Below are 21,425 nucleotides of genomic sequence, written 5' to 3'. Positions count from 1 at the left end.
TGACTGTCAGATTCACCCATATATGGGTGATAGGATTTACCATTATGATGCTAGAAAAATTAATTCTCAAGTTAAGACGTCGAGGGAAATAAATTTGAATAGAGTTTGTGAATTTTAACAAGGTTATGAAAATAAGTACCGAAACAAATTTTAGGTTATGTAGCTTACAATGGTCTAAAATCAAAATTTTACTTGTGCAGAATATTATACGGTTTTGATCTGACAGTGAACGTGTTAAAGATTTGAACTGAAGTTAGTTGCGTTTCACACCGTACGATGAATCCACACGAAATATTTGGCGGATCCAATAATTCGAGCTTTTAGGGTTACGCTTTCGTGCATACGCCAGGTGAGTTTATCTCCGTTGATCTCGATCACTCCTGTTAAAGATGCTAGACGATACGAATCCCTATACGATACACTGTAAGTTGGACGAACATCGTTATTGCTTTATTAAAGTTGTCGCATCACGGATAAGAAACGTCGAATCTTTTGACTTTTCTCTCGTCCGCTCCTCCATTTTGTTTCTCCCCGCACGCCAAGATCAAACGAAAGCACATCGATAGCGTCGGTGCTCGATATTCTTACTCGTAAATTTGACTTATACACCGTGTTTCTATACCGTGAAAGCGATTGCCCGCGAGACCGATGATTCGCAGTTAAGATTCGACGTGGAAAGAACCGAGCTCGAGCGGAGACGATAGATCGACTTAGCTGTAAGTTACGAGAAGAGAAGTCGCGTACAGATAACCTTACAAAAGGGAGAAGCGCAAGTGTCTAAGGGAGTAAAGATGCCGCCCGAGTATTTGATCCTCGACGCTCAGGATCCGGGAGAAAGTATCGACGTAGGAATAGATCTTCCGGGAGTCTTTCGACGGCCACGTTTCTTGTCCCACCTTTTTCTATGAAACCGGCGTCGCCGCGAGGCCGATTTAGAACACATTTCCAAGTAGTCCGCTTCCGAACCTATTTTCGCGCGCCTACGTCGCGTTGATAATAAAATTAACAGTTTACCGATGATTATCTCGATTGGCGCACGTGTGCCAAACGTAACGTTTGAAAACGCTATTAGCCGTTATCTTCGCCTTTTTCTCGAGTACCGTTTGTTTCTAGATTAGAAACCGTTTATCGCGGCGACGACGTACCGGGCCCGACTTTAACGCGATCCGTGAAGGACCACCGGGAAACCTTGGAACCAACGTAATTTCTTTCTTAATCTTTTACGCGGGTCGCCTCGTCGAAGCGCCAAATCGCGTTCGTATCCTCGGTTTAGCGGTACACCCGTTCGACGAAGATCGCGGGCCGCGCGCGCGATCGTAAAACGGAATTAAACCGCGGTGCTCGTTGTTTGCCTTTTAAACCAGAAACGATACGTCGCCCCAGGAATTCTGCGCGAGGGCGTCGCGCTGTCTCGGGCCGAAAATCGAAGATATCTCCTAGTAGGGGAAAAAGAGATCTTACCAAACTGGTTGGTAACCATAAAAAAAAAGTAGCACGCGTGTATTTTAGTTCCCCGCGGTGAAACTCGTATCGTGGCCGCACCGTTATCGACGCGTATTCGATCACGCTCTAGGTCGGTGGTCTAGCGAGGACAGCCATAAAATAAAAAAAAAATATTTGCTTCGTTAACGAAATTGCGGAAATTAGCCACGCGGTACGTTGATATCGTTGAACTTAACGGGCTATCGAACATAACAGCACACTTCGCCGGTGTGTACCAACATGGCGGCCCCGAGTAGCTTCGTCGGACGCACCGCGGTCGCCATTTTGCATTCCATAAGGCCGCGGTTGTCCTTACGTGGCAACACCTATCCTCACCTCCGTGCTCGTGCAACGACCGAAAGAATCGTAAATTACTTTCCCCGAGATACTTCGCTCGTACGAAATATCTAACAATGATGGCTGGTCGACTTTCGTCCGGCGTTATTCCGGAAACTTCGGTTTCAAAGGCAGATGCGAACCTTCGAACGCGTCTATGGACGGAGCTCGATCCTCGAATTCTGAAATATCGTACCGTCGAGCCTTTCGTGCGGTGGATGATGAAAACGATCTTGGAGCGGATCGTTTTCGATGGGTAAACTCGATCGATCTAGATGCTGGCGGAACTACCGCGGCAACCAGCAGCAAAATTCGATAGCTCGAGATACCATAACGAGGACTTCTCGTTCGCGTCGGGTCGACTTCCAAAGGAAGTATATATCGGACGAAGAGTAGGAGGAAATCAAAGAGAAGGAAGAGAAGTAAAAAGACGAGGAGGAACGGTCCTGAAGGAAACACGAAGAATCTCTCGGAGGAACCGGCCGCGCGATTGGTGAACCTGAAAGATACAGATAGAGATAGACGAAGGATAGCGATAGACAGACAGAGATAGCGTGGGAGGGGGAGGGGGGGGGGAGGGGGGGCAAACGAAAGAAAGAGAAGGAAATCTGTCCGTTACGCGCGCGTGTATGTGTGTGTGTGTGTCTTTACACGCGTTCCGTATAACGCTCGTTAAAAAGAGAACCGAAGGGAGAGAAGTAACGAAAGACAAACGTACACGTATAAACGTGTTTGTGTGAGAAAACTAAGGAGCGAGAGCAAGAGAAAAAGGAGGGAGAGTGAGACTGAGAGGCGAAAGGAGGGGGTGCAGAGATAAGAGAGTGAGGAGAAACGAGAGAGGGAGTAAGGAATGCATGGGAACGAGGCGCAAGCGGGCCGACCGCGATTTGCCCGTCCCGCATTCCACCAACGCCAAGGCGAGCTCTCCAGCTCTTCTCAGCTCCGAGTCCCGAGGCCACCGGCTACGGCCTAACACCATAAAATCATAAGACCATGTTCAACCCCGCTGCCTTTTCCACTGCCTCCACGATCGCTGCGCGTCTTCTCCTGTCAAGTCACAAATACGATCGAGAAATCTCCCCGGGGAACTTTCACCCTCCCCGTTAGTTCGGGGATATTTTCGAAAAACAGTCGCGACGACGATAAACAAGAATCGCTCGAATAATTGCGACCGAAGACAGGATCGCGACTAGTGCAAAAAGCTAGTATCTAGAAATATAATAAATTTCGAACTTAACCCCATGACGTACAATTTAATTCCAAATAATCTGTCACACATGTACTATTTAATTTTGTTTAAATTAGCTTGTACAAAGAACGACCACGAAAAAGAATAGATTTGTTTTACGAATACCTCGTGAATGTAAAAATGTGTTTACCTTAATATACAATAAGATTTGATGACAAATAATTACCTTATAATTGTTAAACTTGACATTAAGAACTTGTCACGAGTCAGACTCGTCATTGTACGGCAAGGGGTTAATTACGTAACATCAAGTAATTAAGAAAGGATACATTTATTTTGGCAATTACCACTCGCGATATCCGCCAGAAACAGGACAGAATTCGTCTAATTATCTCGTTTATCGTTGACGATACGAAAACACACAGTGAGCATCGATATAAAGTTAACGCTCCAAACTTCTCTTTGAAGTAATTTAAAAGGTATGAAAGAAAATAGGAAAAAGTTGTCTCTTGTAAAAACTATACATTTTTTTGTTAATAAGTTAACAATAAACAAACTTGTAACGCAAAGAACAAAGAGTCACTTGCTCTTGAGTCAATATAAAGTTAACACCCCTGGTTTTGTGTTTTTTTGGTTATGTTGGCATCGCTGTTTAGCAATATGGCGTTGGGAAAGTCGGCAAGTTCAACAAAGTATTCATTTTACGGAGAAAAGGAAAAATTTTTATCGATATCTATAGATATTAACTTCATATTGACTCAAGAAAAAGGAACTTTTTTTTTATAGAAGACAAATTGAATACCTTCATACCTTTATAATTATTTAAAAGAGAAGTTGAAAATTCTAAATGTTAACTTTATATTGACGCTCACTGTAAATATATATCGTGCATATCGTTTTCTTTACTATCTTACAATAGAAATTAATATGTATCCACTCAAGAATAGAGTGTAGATCGACGCTCACAATTTAAAATCAAACATGCTTTCTCCGTGTCCCTCTTGTTTCACCGATGGCAAAAGATACGCTATCAATGTACTATAGATACGTGTCCAAGGTCTACTTGTCATCAGATTACTAAGGTCCAACTATCAGTATATAGGTAAATTTTTTACGACGTGTTGCTTCAAACAAACGGAAAGATTATAGAAAAGTATGTGTATCTATCAAAGACTTTCCATTACAAAAGTCACGGACCGATAGACCTATTAAAGTTCGTTGCAGTTAAGATAACTAAAGGACAATTGCTCAACCACTCCACTGCCTAACTTTTTCTTTGGAACTCGATCGCTTTTTCGAATAGCAATAAATCTTTCGTAAAAACTAAAAGTGATAATTAGATGTCCTGTTTCTGACGAGACACCCTGTATACGCAGCATAATCCCGCCACTAATTGCAACGCATTCTGTGGTAAGGAGGCTCACCGAATCGAGGGCGCATTCGCGAGCGAGATTCCAAAAGCAGGTGTCCAACCGTGAGCCACCGGGGACACAGAAAGGTAGAAACAACTCCGCGGGTAGGTAACACGTGGGACATCTGTCGGACATTTTGATTTGCAAAAACACGCTAGTTTGTCGAATAGTCTGTACAGATAATCCTGAGGTCGTCGTCGAGAGGCATAACGGATCCGGCTGTTCGTCTGTTCCGAGTAAGGTACGCGGCGCGCATGCGTAATGCCGCCGCATTCCAAGCATTGCGAAGTCGCTGCACCGTGCGCGCCGGTGCATCGTCCGATGCCAGAGAAAGAGAAACGAATTAACCGACTAGAGGAGACAGAGAAACGATCGACAAGGGTGAAAGAGAAGAGAACAAGGAGAACGCCGCGATGACAAACGTGCTCTCATCTTGTGTCACCGCGATCGACCCCTTTTTCCCGCCATTTTACGAAAATTTCTCTACTTCCTAAGTATTAGTCGTTCTCGCGCTTACGATTCTCAGACGTATCTCGAATACAGAATTTACTTACTAATCTGCAATTCACAGAAGAAACACCCGGGAAGAATGACGAAAAGCAGGAAGGAGTCGAGATTTAGCAAAAGGAAGAGGAGAAGACGACGCACGAACGCGAAACACGAGACGAGAAAAGTATCGGCGTGTCGCTAGCCTAGAGAATGTCTCGCGAATCCAGTTCTCAGAATCTTTCGTCCCGTGAACGGCTGTGCCTGACTGATCGTACGCAGAACGGACGGGAATATATCCGATCGTTCGTCGTTCAAGATCCAATCCAACGAACGCATCATTTTGGTAGGCTGTATCTGGATTCGAGAGCCTTGGTTCGCTCCGCGGTCGGTTAATGCAATCCCTTATGTAATCGCGTAATGACATTTATAGGAAACGAGCCGCGATTTGTTCATTTGCGTCGATCGTATCGAGACACGTATCGGTCGACCTTCGGTTGCGCGCGCAACGTGTCGCGTTTACATTAATCCCTGCAGTAAGAGTTCCGTTTGCATGGAATTGGCCGACGTCGAGTGCCAGCGATAGAACAGGTTACCCAGGCGAAATCCGTTGACAACGGAAGGCACTTTGTTGCGGAGAAGGAGGTTCCGAGTTGCGGCCGGTATTGTATCTACCATGGCGCACGTGCACTTATAATACTATGCACGGAGGCTAAGCGGGAAGTCCTATATCGTAACCGACTTCCGTCGCTATTAACACACGTCAGAACTGGCTTTCCGCGTGTGATAAGCGCTGAGTACAAAGTGCAACAATTAAGGGAACAGTGAAAACCATACGTTACGAAAATGAACGATCGTCGTAGAATAGAGCAAGTTCGAAACTCGTATACGCGTGTATGTTCGACGAGATCTGTCGTTTAGATTCACGAACATTCGCTGCACGGATTTTTATCGAAATCCGTTACGTTGACAGTTACATTAAAACGTGGTTTTTCTTTTAACTGGGATACACAAGGTGTCCACCATTAATTGGATATTTACACTTTTTGCGTGAGAAACTTCTGCAATTGATGGAGAATATTCCCAACAACATGAAAAGAGAAATACTTATGTGCTATACTCTTAGTAATACTCTTGTACTATCAACAAGATGGCTGTCCAGCACACAATTCACGAGAACTTACAAATTATCATAATGATACATTTCAAGATGGCATTATTAACACGCATGGACCAATACAATGGCCAGCACGTTCCCCGGACTTATCTTCGCTTGATTTTTTTTTATGGGGATATTTACAGTCCGTTGTATATCAATCAGCAATTACAAATGTCAAAAAAATGCAAGAAATGCAACAATTTTTCCAGAATAATATGAAATTTTTACGCACCTACTTCGTCTTTTCTTAACAATTTGCTTTTCATTTTTAGTAATTTTATTTGACGCGCTATAGAAAAGTTGTCCAATACTTTTTTATAGGTATCTATGAACTCTATTTCCCCTTAAAATTTCAATGGAATATATTCACTATTGTAGGAGTTATGGCTGATTGAAAATTGCACCATTTTTATGGGGTATTTCTCATTTCACGGGGTCAAGGAACGACATTTTCAATATTGTTAGAATTTCTACATATTCTTTTCCAAAATACGCGTTGTTTGCCGTTTGAAACATTAAAATCCTCCGATCCGTTCAGAAGTTATGATGTTTTAAAGATTCGCATAAAAATTCGGGCAAACATTTCTGGCAAGAAATTATATTTTCGGCGAGGAATTTTTTTTCTCGAAACTGCGTAGAATTTCAAGGGTATGTCTTTTAATCAAAAATGCTTGTAATTGACACCTGCAACTAAAAATATTTTTACCAGAACGATTTGAAATTTTTTAATTTCACCAAAAAATTTCAATACCTACTCGAATTTTTTTCTCGAGATTGAGTAGGATTTCGGGGGTATATCTTTTGACCAAAAATGCTTGTAATTGACCCCCGCAACTGAAAATATTTTTTCTAGAACGATTTCAATTTTTTCAATTTAATTGTTAATAATTTTTTAATGAAGCCTCGATCAACAAATGGGTATTCTTGATTTTCGTCTTATTTTGGCCTCTAGAATATCCCATTAAAATTTTTCCTAGGAGTGACCGAACACCCTGTATATTGTTTTAGACTATGTAGTAAGTGGCGCACCTGGTAATAAAAAATGGGATGAGGATCCCGTAAAAAGTAAGAAATTGATTTTCCATGTTTTTTTAATGCTAGTTTAAGTAAATAAATAAATTTGTGTAATGAAATAAAAAAATAAAAGTCATTTTATTGCAATCTACGAGGGTCGTTCAATAAGTCCGTAGAAAATCCAAGACCTGGCGCTCGTGGCATCGAAAATGGTTTGTTAGTAAGCTACATGACTCACTAGACAACTATCAAACATGGTTTCATTTTTATTGTCGATCGAAGCAAGGAACTTCCTGTTGCATCAAGACAATGCACGGATGTGCAGTTTCGATAGCTAAAATCATGGGATTAAAGGTCGAATTATTACAACATCCACCGTATTCACCAGATTTGGCCCCCCACGTGACTCTTTTTTATTTCCAAACTTAAGAAAATGGTTCACGTCGAACGAGGAGGCCACCGCTCAAACAGATGCCTACCTTGAGGACCTTCCAAAATCTTACTTTTTAGACGGCTTAAAAAAGTTGGAGAAACGCTTGGAAAAATGTATAAAGCTAAAAGGAGATTATGTATGAAAAATAAAAAAAAACTCTAGCTAAAATAATTTGTTTTCCTATCTTTTTCTAAGGATTTATTGAACGACACTCTGTGTTTGACGAGTATACTCGTCGTCGCTAAATTTGTGCGACGCAATTTAGACACGCGTTTTCCAAAGAAGTCGAAACAGTTAACCGGTCAAGTTTGGAATCCGTAATCCGTGAAATTGACACGTTTCGTAAACCCGATGTAAAGACAACAGGTATCGTAGTCGCGGCGTTCGATTATGAGCAAAAATATTATACTACCGCTAGAGAGCCGGGTATATAGCACGATGGCTAAACAAATTGCAAACTTCGCGTGGCTCTCTCGCGATGGTTATACGTGTTGTATGGTAGTTGGTAGACGGCGCTATAACGCTTTGAAGGTAAACGAAAAGAGAAGGAACCGAAGGCAACCAGTGTCCAGAGCCAAAGACGGAAAAAGACGGCAGCGATAGTGCTCGAGAGAAAGGGTAAAAGGTAGAGAAGAGAGCGGGGGGAGGGGAGGTAAAAAGAGAGGAGTAGAGACAAGAGGACAGAGAGGGGCCGCGGTGCGGTGAGCACTGGTGGGTCGGTATATAATAAGACAGGCAGGAGGATAGCACTGAAATGAGGTGGTTTCGTCGGCAGCTTTGTCCGGCGCCATGTTTAACATAGCACCACCTCATCTACGTGCCACGCCAACCCGGCACTCCGTAGTTCCTCTGTTTTTACGCACGCTATCGCTCTCACCCTCCTTCTTCTTCTCCTTCTTCGTCTTTATCCTCCTCGCCGTTTCCTCTATTGCTAACCATCGCGTTAATAAAAAAACGACTAACGAGGACTCCGACGGGACGGCGCGTACACAAATCGGATGGATGCCCCCGTTCCCCTTTTCGATCGTTTCGAGCGAGCTCGCGCGATTATCGGGCGAGTATCGATCCCCGCAAAACCCGAGAATTATCGCGGGTATTCGAGGCACAGCGAACAAACGACGAGAAAAACTTGACCGGGCAATGGTCGATTTAGTCTTCGGCGCGCACGTACGCGCACGATCGAGTAAACGAACGTTTCTCCGAATCGGAACGGACGCGCGGGCACGGATCGCCTCGCGCGATCGCGCTGAAACGCCAACGAGCGATAAAGGATCGACGACGAACAGAGGCGGTTCATAAACCTTAAACAGGTATTTTTGCGGCGCAATAAAGAATGACGCGAGCGTACGTCGACGGGGAATGGCTGCATGTCGTGCGGGAAACACGCTGGACGCGGGGGAAAAAAAGGAAACGGCGGGCCCAGATTCCGCGAAAAATCCGCATAACTCTAAGGGTGACTCAGTGCCCGATCTCCTTAAGCGTTTTACGAGTGCAAATATCGTCATTCTTATCGGCTGTCCACCTCCCCGTAACTCCTACCTACCGGGAGGGCGCGTCTTTTTTCTCCTTTTCCCGCTCTATTTCTTGTCCCTTCTTTGTTGGCTATGCGTCGAGGACTGACACGAGCCCGCGCTCAGCAGAGAGACAACGAAACGTTTCATTCATGATTCTTTCGTCGCTTCGACCGGAACTTGTGGCCCGTTCCGCGACTCCGTCTCGGGAGTGAATTACTTTTCCTCGGAAAGGGCGCGTCGTGTGCGCCTGGCCAAACCGATCGAGCTAGCAACGCGGCCCGTTACGTAAAAATTCATTTCCATGACGGTGTCTCGACGATGTTTTCCTTGACCGGGACGCGGTGGCAACGATCTCTTTCTCGAGGTTCTTTTTTTCTGCGCCGTTCATAAACTATACAGGGTGGGCCATACAGCGTATTACAGGCTGTTTTCTACCAAATCTAGATATCAATTTTAATGTTTTTCTTCATCTTTAGAACACTTTCCCGACTTTCAATCACGATATTTTCAATACTAAATATAAACTTTACGAATAAGAATGATAGAACTCTCAATTATCATTAACTGGACTGCGAATCTTTATGCAAATTCATATTTCTATTGATAGAAATAATGAAATGGGAGCAGGGTAGGCCATATAGCGTATTACAGGCTGTTTTCTAACAAAACAAATCTAGATATCAATTTTAATGTTTTTCTTCGTCTTTAGAACGCTTTCCCGACTTCCGATCATGATATTTTCAATACTAAATATAAACTTCTCCAATGTGAACGACAGAACTCTCAATTATCATAACTATACTACCAGACGAAATTATAGGACATTTGATGTTTTTGTGTATTTCATATACATACAATAGGATATACAGGGTGTTCGGCTACCTATAGTAAAAATTTTAATGAGCGATAGTAGAGGCCAAAATAAGACGAAAATCAAGAATACCAATTTGTTGATCGAGGCATCGTTAAAAAGTTATTAACAATTAAATTCAAAAATTTCAAATCGTTTTGGAAAAATTATTTTCGGTTGCGGGGGTCAATTACAATCATTTTAGGTGAATACACATACCCCCGAAATCCTACCCACTTTTGAGAAAAAAATTCGAGTAGGTGCTGAAATTTTAAACAAAAAAAAAAAATTTTTTAAATCATTCTAAAAAAATTATTTTCGGTTTCAAGGGCCGATTACTAATATTTTTGGTCATTACATATACCCATGAATTCCTGCGCATTTTCGAGAAAAAAATTTCCATATCGAAAATCTAATGTGAGGCCAGAAATGCTTCCCTTGAAACTTTAAAATGTCAGAACTCCCGAACGAATTGGAAGATTTTAATGTTTCGGGAGTCCAACAACGCGTATTTTGGTGACGAATATGTAGAAATTCCAACAATGTTCGAAAAGTTGTTCCTTGACCCCATAAAGTGAGAAAAACCCCATAAAAATAGTCCAATTTTCAAGAAACCACAACTCCCACGATTGTGAATATATTTCAATGAAACTTTTTTCTGAAATACAGCTCATAGGTACCTACAAAACAGTATTAGACAACTTTTCTATAGAGCGTCAAATAAAATTATTAAAAATGAAAAACAAATTTTTAAGAAAAATCGACAGGGGGTAGGTGCCTAAATTTTTCCAAGGTTCCAAGTTATTTAATTTACCGAGTACTACCAAAGGTTTTTTTCTATTCTTGTATATCAAATAAAGAAACATTATACTATATGCTTCCATACGAGTTTCAATAATTTAGTACAATTTTCATATTTTTTTTTTGAAAAGATATCGGCTCAACCGCTAGGTGTACGATTTTAATAACACTAGAACTACCGACAATTATAGTGTGTTTATTTGTACCAAAGAAATTGAAACGATAGATACGCGAAGAAACATATAATGCAATGGAAATAAGTGTTTATATATTCTCTTTTAGAAAATTACGATAAATTTTCAAAAATTCAGTCGAATAAATTTTTTACAAGTTTTATTAGAATTTACGAATGGGTCATTTTGACTGGTTTGTTAGTTCTAGTGTTAGGCGACAGTCGCTGGTAGACCGCGATCGGCTTTAAGATTCACGTGGACGGGAAATGGAGCTCAAAGTATGGCTCACGTTCTATCGGTTATTGTTTCGAAGTGAAAAATATAGTTAATCGAGAGTGTTACGTTGGTTTGGTACCTCTGAAAATAAGCACGGGACACGAACACGGACTTAATCGCAATCATCGTGAGAGTGGAATGTCGCTCGTTACGAACGAGTTCGGCTACAAAAGGGCATGCTGGGTCGATAAATGCTCAAGGTTGAGTGATTTTCCGAACGACGACGCACGCTTGCGGCCCCGGCTCCTCGAAACAGGTCGTGTTACTTGGGAGGAGCGAACTCCATCGTTTGTTCCTTTATCGCGAATCGATCGATCTTCTCTTCGACGCGACCTCCCGATTACTTTGGCCGATCGTTGCCTGCTATCGCGAATTCTGCTCGTAATTAGCGGCGAAACGGATCGAGTTCAATATTCGATGCCGGAGATTTGTATCGCTGGGATCGAATGGCCCTCGTAAATTGCAAATGTTTCGTTTAATGTGCTTGCGAAATACTTGTCATTAAGTTCACATGGCAAGTAGTACGTATTCAACACCGATCCCATTGCTACTTGCGCGTCCTGTTCCTCGACTTTCGTAGTGCTTACGGGAAGGTTTACAATCTCAACTGTTTAAAATTGAAAATACCATAAGAAAGAAGCTATATCGTTTAAAAATATTATTTCTCATGCGTAAGACTCCTTTCGACGATCCCATTGCTACTTGCGCGTACTGTTCTTCGACTTTTTCACTACTTATGAGAAGGTTTACAATCTCAACCGTTTAGAATTGAAAATACCATAAGAAAGAAGCAATTTCATTTAAAAAAATTATTTCCCATGCGTAAGATTCCTTTCGACGACCCCATTGCTACTTGCGCGTACTGTTCCTCGACTTTCGTAGCACTTACGGGAAGGTTTACAATCTCAACCGTTTAGAATTGAAAATACCATAAGAAAGAAGCAATTTCGTTTAAAAAAATTATTTCCCATGCGTAAGATTCCTTTCGACGACCCCATTGCTACTTGCGCGTACTGTTCCTCGACTTTCGTAGTGCTTATGGGAAGGTTACAATCACAACCGTTTAGAATTGAAAATAACAAAGAGAAAGAAGCAATTTTGGTTCGTTTGAAAAAATTATTTTTCATGCGTAAGATTTCTGTCGACGACGATACGGCGCCTGAAGGAACACGCGCATCGATAACGATGTACGCACAGCACGAACCGCTGCGTGGCGATACGCAACGCATGACTTTGCTATCGGTCGGGGTCATCTTTCGGACCAAACCGACGATTCATTCATAACCGGGAAACTTGGGCGATACTGACTTTACGTCGGTTTGCTTATTGTCTCGAATATCAGAATAAATAAAATACCCTCGAAGAAACGTTATTTTACAGTAAGGTTTCCACGAGAAGAGACGCAGTCGAAATACCGATTTACGCGCATTCTGTTTTCTTAGGGGGTAAGACCACTGTAAAAAGCTGAAATGAAGTGTTTCTTTGCGATTTTTTTTTGCATGGGTGGAAAAGTAAGAGGATAATAATATTGAAGAATGTTATTAACCATGTCGTTAAGTGTTAAAAAAAGATATAACCCCGGAATTAATCGCTCTTTAATAGCCCACGAAAAAAATCACAAAGAAACATCTTTTTTTTCTTGTCTACAAGGTAGAATGGCCCCTTAAGGGGTAAGACCGCTATAAAAACCTGAAATAAAGTGTTTCTTTGCGATTTTTTTTGTTTTGATGGATGGAAAAGTAAGAGGAATGTTATTAACCATGTCGTTAAGTGTTAAAAGAAAATATTTATTCAAAATTAGTGGAAAATGACAACGCTGAAGCCATTCTTCCGAGGCGTGTTTTGAATTTGAGGCGCTCTGCAGCATGCAGTTTAACTGACGCAAAGGATCCCGCACAGATCTGATGGAAAATGGCCCTTAAATTAGCTGAACTTTCGATATGATGTCTTGATGAAAAGTTCCAATGGGCCCAAGCTCGTAAATTGAACAGTTTCCGAGATACGGAGGATCAAAAGTCAATAACAGCGCTCCTTATTCTAGACTATCACGTTTGAGCATATTTGAGTGTTACACCTTTTTGGTGTTTTTTTATTTTGTCTCTTGAATGGGAGTCAGAGGGTCAGAGGGTCAAGGGGTAATATTTAAGGACCCACAGTACAACTACTGAGTTTTAAGGGGCCAAATAAATGTACAGTGTACAACAGTGCTTCTTACTCTCAAATATGCTCAAACGTGGTAGTCTAGAATAAGGCGCACTATTATTGACTTTTGACCCCCCCGTATCTCGAAAACTGTTCAATTCACGAGCTTGGGCCCATTGGAACTTTTCATCAAGACATCATGGACTAATAAAAAACTAAGATTCAACTAATTTAACCGGGGGCCATTTTCCATAAGATCTGCGCGGGGCCCTTTGTGTCTGGAAAAAAAACAAAAAATTTTCTCTTAATCTACATCAGTATAGGTAGAGAAATACGTAGAGGATCTTCGATAAGTTAATTTTAACATTATTTGTTGACAAATGATTGCCCCATTTCTTGTACAAAACTGAACTTTCTACTTCAAATGCTCGCCAATCACACAAAAATTAATGTTTCAAAAATCCCCTACGTATTTCTCTAGCTATACTCATGTAGATTAAGAGACAATTTTTTGTTTTTTTTCCAGATACAAAATTACGTCAGTCAGCAAGAATAGCTCCAGCGTTGTCATTCTGCACTATTTTTGAATAAATATTTTTTTTTATAACACTTAACGACATGGTTAATAACATTTTTTAATATTATTATTCTCTTACTTCTCCATCCATTCAAAAAAAAAACGCTTTATTTCAGGTTTTTACAGTGGTCTTACACCTTAAGGGTCCATTCTACCTTGTAGGCAAGAAAAAAAGATGTTTCTTTGTGATTCTTTTTGCGGGTTATTAAAGAGCGATTAATTCCGGGTTTTGTGGATTATTTATTATACAGGGTGTTCAGCCACACCAGGGAAAAATTTTAATGGGGGATTCTAGAGGCCAAAATAAGACGAAAATCAAGAATACCAATTTGTTGATGGAAACTTTGTTAAAAAGTTATTAACGTTTACAGTTCCGCCCGTAGTGAATTTTTTTCTCGAAAATGCGCAGGATCTCGGGGGTATGTCTACTCACTAAAAATGATTGTAATTGACCCCCGCAACCGAAAATAATTTTTCCAGAACGATTTGAAATTTTTTTTTTTCGTCGAAAAATTTCACACCTTCTCGAATTTTTTTCTCAAAAGTGGGTAGGAATTCGAGGGTATGTGTAACGACCAAAAATGATCGTAATTGATCCCCGCAACCGAAAATAATTTTTCCAGAACGATTTAAAATTCTTGAATTTAATTGTTAATAACTTTTTAACGAAGCCTTAGTCAACAAATTGGTATTCTTCATTTTCGTCTTACTTTGGCCTCGAGAATCTCTCATTAAAATTTTTCCCAGGCGTGGCCGAACACCCTGTATAATACATTTTGTTTCATAATAATACAAATTATCAATATGCATAATCAAACCCCTGGACGCAAAGCTAAGTGCGCAAAAAATTTGCTTCGTAGCGATAAATATTTCTATTTTGGATTGCACAGAGTTCCGGACTTCAACCCCATAGAGAATCTATTATTTACTAAAAAGGAAAAAAACCCCTATAATTTCCAACCAAAATCATTCGTTTTTCCAAATTATTCCTAAACTTGTTTACGAGACGAACGACGTGGTGTACGACTTTGGCCGTGACTCTCTGTATATCTGAGAAACGCGAAGCAAAGATTGAAACACATCTTGTCTGTATTTCTTAATTATCGTGCGACCGAAAAAAGAAAAAAAAACACCGACACGGTTCATTCATTCTACGGATTGTTAATGGGCTTCCGACACTCGTGATCTTAACGTCCGACGTTCAACGCGTCGTCGTTTGAATGCTTTGGAATTCAAACCTGACACGGTCCTCTGCGAAAGCAGCGCCGACTTCGGTCGTATCGTTCGACTAATCGCTAAGAGCGTGCCATTTATTTTCGCGCTGGCAATGCGCGAAAAGACGCGCAGAAGCGCACGCGACTGGAAAAATAGAAACAGTAGACTTTCGCGTTCTCTTTTTCTATAGCTTGCAGAACTACTTCCACGAATCGCGGTGCAACCGTGCATGTATATCAAACGACGATCCTCGACCAACAGAATCGGAAATAACTATTTACGAGCACGTGTCGATTCACGTGCACCTCCTTAACCATGATAATAATCATAATCGCGGTTATCCCCTCCTATCCTTTGCGTCACATACAGCATGTTGTAAAATACGTGGTACAATCTCAAAAGTAATTCGATTCTCTCGAAAAAAGTACGTCGAGAACACAAAATCGTACTCGTATAACCTCACTTATTAGTTCGTCCGGAATCATTGTATTTTACAATTCCGATTTTTTGCTTGTCCGAGACTTTCTGGTACGATGACCGAATTCGTTAAGTAAGATGTAGGAAACTAGCAGAATATCTTCGCGAGAAACAAAAAAAACGGGTAAGAAAACGAAGACTAACAAGGGAAAGGTCGAAGATGAGGGAGCAAGCGATTATGATTGACATTTTCTATAAATAAGATTTGTCGTAGTTCGATTGGCTTTTGCAGAAATGAAATCAACGTCATACCGTTTCGATGTGTGTTGTACGTCATCGCCGGGCATCGTCTTCGTGTTCTAAAGTCAAAGGCGTAAGGCGGTAAAGAGAGCGAGTTCGAGAGAAGTCTAGGAGGAGGAGACGAGGAGCGGGGAAAGCGGGAAGCTGGAATGGAATGCGCGGCGCCTAGGGCTCGTTGAATTCCAGGGCCACACGTGCCCTTCCCCCTCGCCTCGGGCACCAACCGCTGCCAATAAACTTCGCCTGCGGCTGGCACTCGCAACCGACCACCATAGAACTCATTCATGGGGACCTCCTATCACGCAATGAGCCCGTAACCCATGCCGACGCCTCGCGACTTTACGCTGCTGCCCTCTAGCGGACTATAATCCGACTTTCTGCGATCGCGTCGTATCTCCGGGAATAACAACTTTTCTGCTTTCTGCGTTCGCAAAACACGAAGGGAAATTTTCAAACTTTTTTTCGCCAGTTTCACAAGCTATCAGAGTCGTTCAACCAAAATCAAGATCAACGAATTCAGAAAGAATGCACGCGGTTAAAACAAAGCATTTTCGCGGTCGTCGAAGCGATCGTTTTAATCGTTTAATAATAACTGAAATCCATTATCCCGTTAGCATTGCACTTAACCTATCTGGCTCTTCTAATGAATGGAATAGGGACGATTGATTTAAGCGAACAATTTCAATTTACGCGCATTAAAGTCTTGATCGAAATACCGCTGAAGCGTAGTCGTTGCAATCAATGTCACAAAGCATTCCACTATGGAAACTGCTTTCGGAAGTGTTATAGATATAACTCTTTCTAAATGACACACGTACGCAAAATAAATATTTTTCTACTTAAATATTCATTAACACGACGCATTTAACCCTTTCGACTACAACGATGTGTGAAACTCGTGGTAAAGAAATCGGGCCAAACTTGAAAACCACGGGGTTAGAACCATACGTCGATCGGACCAAACACGAGCAGTATGTATCAGGCTCGCAAATTTGAAAACAATAAAATACTATTATATCGCTAAAAAAGACATATTATAGGACGTGTACGATTGGCGCAACTTTGAACGCTCAGCCGACTATGGCCTGTGGCATCGGAACTTAAATCGTAGGACATGGAAATACTTCTGGAACATTCTCTCATCCATTAGTAAAGGTTTCGTTATGTAAACGTTTTTCTACATAGGTATTTCTTAGAAGTAACTTAAACGTATCGCTTACCGTGCATTTTCAAAGGTTGCTGACGCGCTGCTTCCCACTGCAGCAAATCCGACTCCAACAGCAAGTCCCTCTGGGATATTGTGCACCTAATACATACATCACGAAAGTTATACGTGTACACGCAAAACTTGCTACGTTATTTAATTAATTTGTACGTACCGTTATAGCAACAATTAGCAGTAAAACTCTCCTCCATTGATTGTTTGTACGTTCATTGTTAAAACCTTCATAAATTTCCTCAAGTTCTCCTTGTTCCGCCGGTCTATTTATATTTGCAATTTGACGTCTTCTGGTATGTTGATCGTTGAAACCTGAAAAATGTGATATCATTAGAAATGTTATAGTACAACATTAACCCATTACTTCCAAAAACAAATCATGCCTTCCCCTTTTTCTGTGTTTTAAAACAAAGTGTAATAAAGCATATCGATTTTGAAACCCAGTATCCTCTTTTAAAATTTTTGCACATTAGATCTGCAGGCAGGATTAATAAGATCAGTTTTCTAGAATTATGGAACTTTAGAAACACAAACCACACATCCGATACATTCTAATGATTATAGATTTATGCGATGCATTAGAATAATTGGTTATTAGTTTCCTAATTAGTTTCCTAATTCTGTGTTTGTAAGTTCCACATACTATTAACAGAATACTCCCATGCATGTGCAACCATCTCTTGCATACTTAAAGTGTAAAGCTGGTGACACTAACAAAGGAATTCACTAGGTACTACTCACACAATACAAAATGTTAGACACAATACACTTAACAAAAAACAAAGCATACTTCGGAAATAAGCAATAATTTACTGTAACAACAGTAATGGAAAAAAATATGTTTATAAACTGCTTATTTCCGAGCATAGCCGATCGCTGAAAAAGCAAAGAGGGGCGAGTGTACGCTGACATTTGCATATACAGAATAATACGTGTGTATATCGTGAACTGATCCCATTTTCCAAGCCTACAGAGAGAATTGGGTGTTACAAAAAAAAATGAGATACCATCGATGGTGGTCGACTCAATTTGAGTATATAGTTTCCCATCGGAAATCTGTACGTTGCTATATGGATCATAATCGTCTAAATCCTCGTCACTCTTTAGTTTTGCAAAGTTCTTGCGTCTTTTTTTCGTACCGACTGACTGCATAGCTAAAAGCACATTGGGGGACTGAATGCCAAGGGAAGATATCAACGCGTCCGTCCCATAAACAAAGGCCGCGCCTATAAGAAATCCAACTCCGACTGGTACAAACGCATATTCGCCCTCCATTCCGTAAAGTTTGCTCTTTGTCGCCATTTCAATAGCGGGTTCTAGCAACGACCAATAACTTGCCGCTATCATCACACCGGCCGCGAATCCGAGGCTGACATCCAAAAGCTTACGCTGCAACAAAATGCGATAACATTTTTTTTTATAACCGTTCTTTGCCGTGAATATCCTACCGTGCTTCCGCGAGAAGAAGGCGCAGCGTGTTTGCATCCCCACTTCTGTTGCAGTCCGCTGACTTGCTGGTATTGGTCGAAAACGGTGACGAAGATCGGTGACAGCCAATCACCGGACTGCAGCAAGAGTGGAGATGTAGACACGATACCTTTATCGTCCTTCCACGAGAAGAAGGCATAGCATGTTTGCATTCCCACTCTTGCTGCAGTCCGCTGATTGGCTGTCACCGACCTTCGTCATCGTTTTCGACCAATGTCTGTGAGTCAGCGGACTACAACAGAAGTGGGGATGTAAACACGCTGCGCCTTCTTCTCGTGGACGAATGGTACGTTCCACACGGTTTCCTACATTTCAAAATTCGCGCGAGAAAATCGTTTAAACTTGCGTGAAATTGGATCAACAACGACGGATTGCAATACGATTTTTCAATGTCTCAATGGTGAAAACTAATTTGGAAAGTAGAAATAATCATTTTCACGATAAGTTACGATCCACTTTTTAATCGAACATAAAAGAAAAACGTCTGTTCGCGGTAATTAACGTATTAATTGCCGTGCGAGAATCGTGTACACATATGTCGTTCGGATCAAATATTTAAAAATTGTACACGTTTCTATTTATTGTGTAACGTATTGAAATATATAAAAGGTTTGTTTATCTTTTGATGATAAAACACACACGGTAGTTAAAGTGTTAATACGCAATTAATCTTATCAGGTGAAACTTAAATAATGAACAAGTGTTATTAACTTTCCATAAAATTAAGAAACGCAAATATTATTCGCAAAAGATAACGGTGAAATTCGTAGCCGTATTTTACATATTAACGCGTAAATTTGTGTATTGTATCGATCGTGGTTTTTATAAATATTAAGAATATTCTGGATCGATTTAATTAATACTTAAATGTTATATCAGTTAACGACGATACGCTGCAGAAACAATATACTATCGTAGAACTGATAATCTCGTTTACGATTACAGTGCGCTTACGGAACAAGTTTTATATACCGCTTAAGTTTGCAAATTCTTGTACAAAAAAGAAATATTAGTTACTTCTTGTAACATAATACACAGACTGTAAATATATTCGTTGGTTTTTGATGACATAAAAACGTGTAAGAGAAAAGAATCCTTCGATTTAAACATGTATAATGGTCGGTTGGTAATCTTTTTTCAAGGTCACGCTTTTCAAGAATCAAGAATTTGTGTTTACCTTGAATGCTCACTGAATATAGCAATTTTCAGAACATTACGTCACGAACAAAATATTTTAATAAGTATTGTAAATATCGTACTCGCGATTACATCGTGAAATGTATAAGCGACTGACAATTCCATACACACATTTTCAAAGAAAAAGTTGTTCCCGCAATATATGTAAGTACAACAAAATCAGATAAGGTTAGAATATACTATACAAGAAAAGATTTGAACGAAATACGCCTGTCTCCGATAAACTATCAATAGATACGTGGCGAAGAGCAAGTACTTTGCATGTATATTCGATTTCCAAACTAAAACAAAAGAAAGTAGATACAAACTTACTTGTTTTCCTCGAATCATAAGAACGAGTGCGGCACCCGCTGCGGTAAGGGCCCATGTAAATAACGTACCCAATAGTGCCTGTGTAATCCGCGAATAACCCCTTAACATTGTACTAATCGTCAAGTTCCCGACGCCTCAAACTATACAACTGAACCTCTATAACATGAACTGAACATAAGAAACTGTTTTACAGGGCAAAATCTCACTGACGTACACTCAATCTCCCGTACTTATCTCAGCCGCCACTACCACCACCACTGGCACTACCTTCAATACGTTTACCTTGCCCTTCTCTTCCTCCAACAAACTTTTACCTAGTTAGTGTGCAGTTGAAACGCTAGATGGTGTTACTTAAGCTTCGCAATAGCACGGACAGTGTATAGAGCAGAGCGTACATCGAACGAAGTTTTCATGACACGGAAGCAACGATGCTTTTGAAACGGAAGCACGAAGAGTTATTCATTCAAACTAGGGTAAAAGATCCATCCTAACCTAAAAGATCGGAAAGTAAAAATGTTCGAGCAGTCGAGACTCGCATGCCTATGTTCTTCATAAATAGAATATCAATCCAACTTGGATGAATCTATTGTTACAAAGTAACATTGTTATCCTGTTTTATTGTATCATTTGTTAAATATATGTATATTTATTTTAGAAATAAATTTTAATATAATTAAACACAACCTCGAAATCGAACCGTTTTCTACATCACGATTTTAAAGTTAGAAAGATTCATTTGTACATTACAAATATTGATCGTCATAAACAGATATTTTACTTATATGTTTATATAAACCGTTAACCTCAAATCATTGGTATATACAATGCCCTTGTTTTCGAATAAATTCTCTCCTAAGAAAACGCCAACAAGAAAAGTGGGAGTGTTTTTAATAAATAAAGATTTGAGTCCAAAGCGAATTGAAAAAGAACTTGGACCGAATGTTGGTCCTATACGTTTGAAACTGGGTGATCATGAAACTGTTTTTGAGTCAGGCTTATGGATTCCAGGTAAAATATTGTAATACAATTTCAATATTAGGAACGTTTTATAAAAATTTATATTTTTCTAGAATCTGGTAAAATTGGAGGAACCTACAAGGAAAATGAAAAATTAAAGAAAGAAATGAAAAGATTGGAAGAAGAAAATAACTTGTTGAAGCTAAAATTTGAAGTACTACTCGATATGGTTATTAATATTTTATTTTCCTATTCTAATTTTGAAATATATTTAGTATTGTTAATGTTTAATATTAATTTTCTTATGTATTCTATAGTTGACACAGACAACAGCAGAATTTCATATGCAAAAAGAAGAGCTAGGTAGATTAAAAAGAAATTTAGTGTACAATAAAGGCACTGAATCTTGATACAAATATATATTAATTCACGTTTAACAGTGTGACACTTTTTGTATTCAAAACTAAATGTATACT

At 40.2% G+C, this 21,425-nt stretch overlaps 2 protein-coding genes across 3 annotated transcripts in view; one reads left to right on the top strand and one right to left on the bottom strand.

Annotated features, from left to right (window-relative positions):
• LOC122397382 (zinc transporter ZIP11) overlaps positions 1 to 20,231 on the bottom strand; it is a 36,783-nt gene extending 16,552 nt beyond the window's left edge. The window contains exons 1-4 of one of the 2 annotated variants that reach the window (XM_043396513.1): positions 19,993 to 20,231; positions 18,003 to 18,384; positions 17,156 to 17,307; positions 16,997 to 17,082 (exon numbers count right to left, since the gene is read on the bottom strand). In XM_043396513.1, the coding sequence (XP_043252448.1) occupies positions 16,997 to 17,082; positions 17,156 to 17,307; positions 18,003 to 18,384; positions 19,993 to 20,100 (728 nt within the window). In that variant the 5' untranslated portion in view covers positions 20,101 to 20,231. The remainder of the gene's footprint in view (positions 1 to 16,996; positions 17,083 to 17,155; positions 17,308 to 18,002; positions 18,385 to 19,992) is intronic. The other variant, XM_043396515.1, reaches the window with a different exon arrangement.
• A 464-nt stretch (positions 20,232 to 20,695) lies between these two features.
• Positions 20,696 to 21,379, top strand: LOC122397393 (protein chibby homolog 1). Its single transcript, XM_043396530.1, has 3 exons — positions 20,696 to 21,000; positions 21,063 to 21,178; positions 21,267 to 21,379. Exons 1-3 carry the CDS (start codon positions 20,817 to 20,819, stop codon positions 21,357 to 21,359), a joined length of 393 nt encoding a protein of 130 aa, XP_043252465.1. The 5' UTR covers positions 20,696 to 20,816; the 3' UTR covers positions 21,360 to 21,379.
• The last annotated feature ends 46 nt before the right edge of the window (positions 21,380 to 21,425 follow it).

The sequence above is a fragment of the Colletes gigas genome, unplaced genomic scaffold, assembly GCF_013123115.1.
Source record: "Colletes gigas isolate AHSC1104 unplaced genomic scaffold, ASM1312311v1 Colletes_gigas_Sc00009, whole genome shotgun sequence".
NCBI classification, from domain to species: Eukaryota; Metazoa; Arthropoda; class Insecta; order Hymenoptera; family Colletidae; genus Colletes; species Colletes gigas.
Note: the sequence above shows the minus strand (reverse complement) of the source record. Positions and strands in the feature narration are given on the sequence as shown.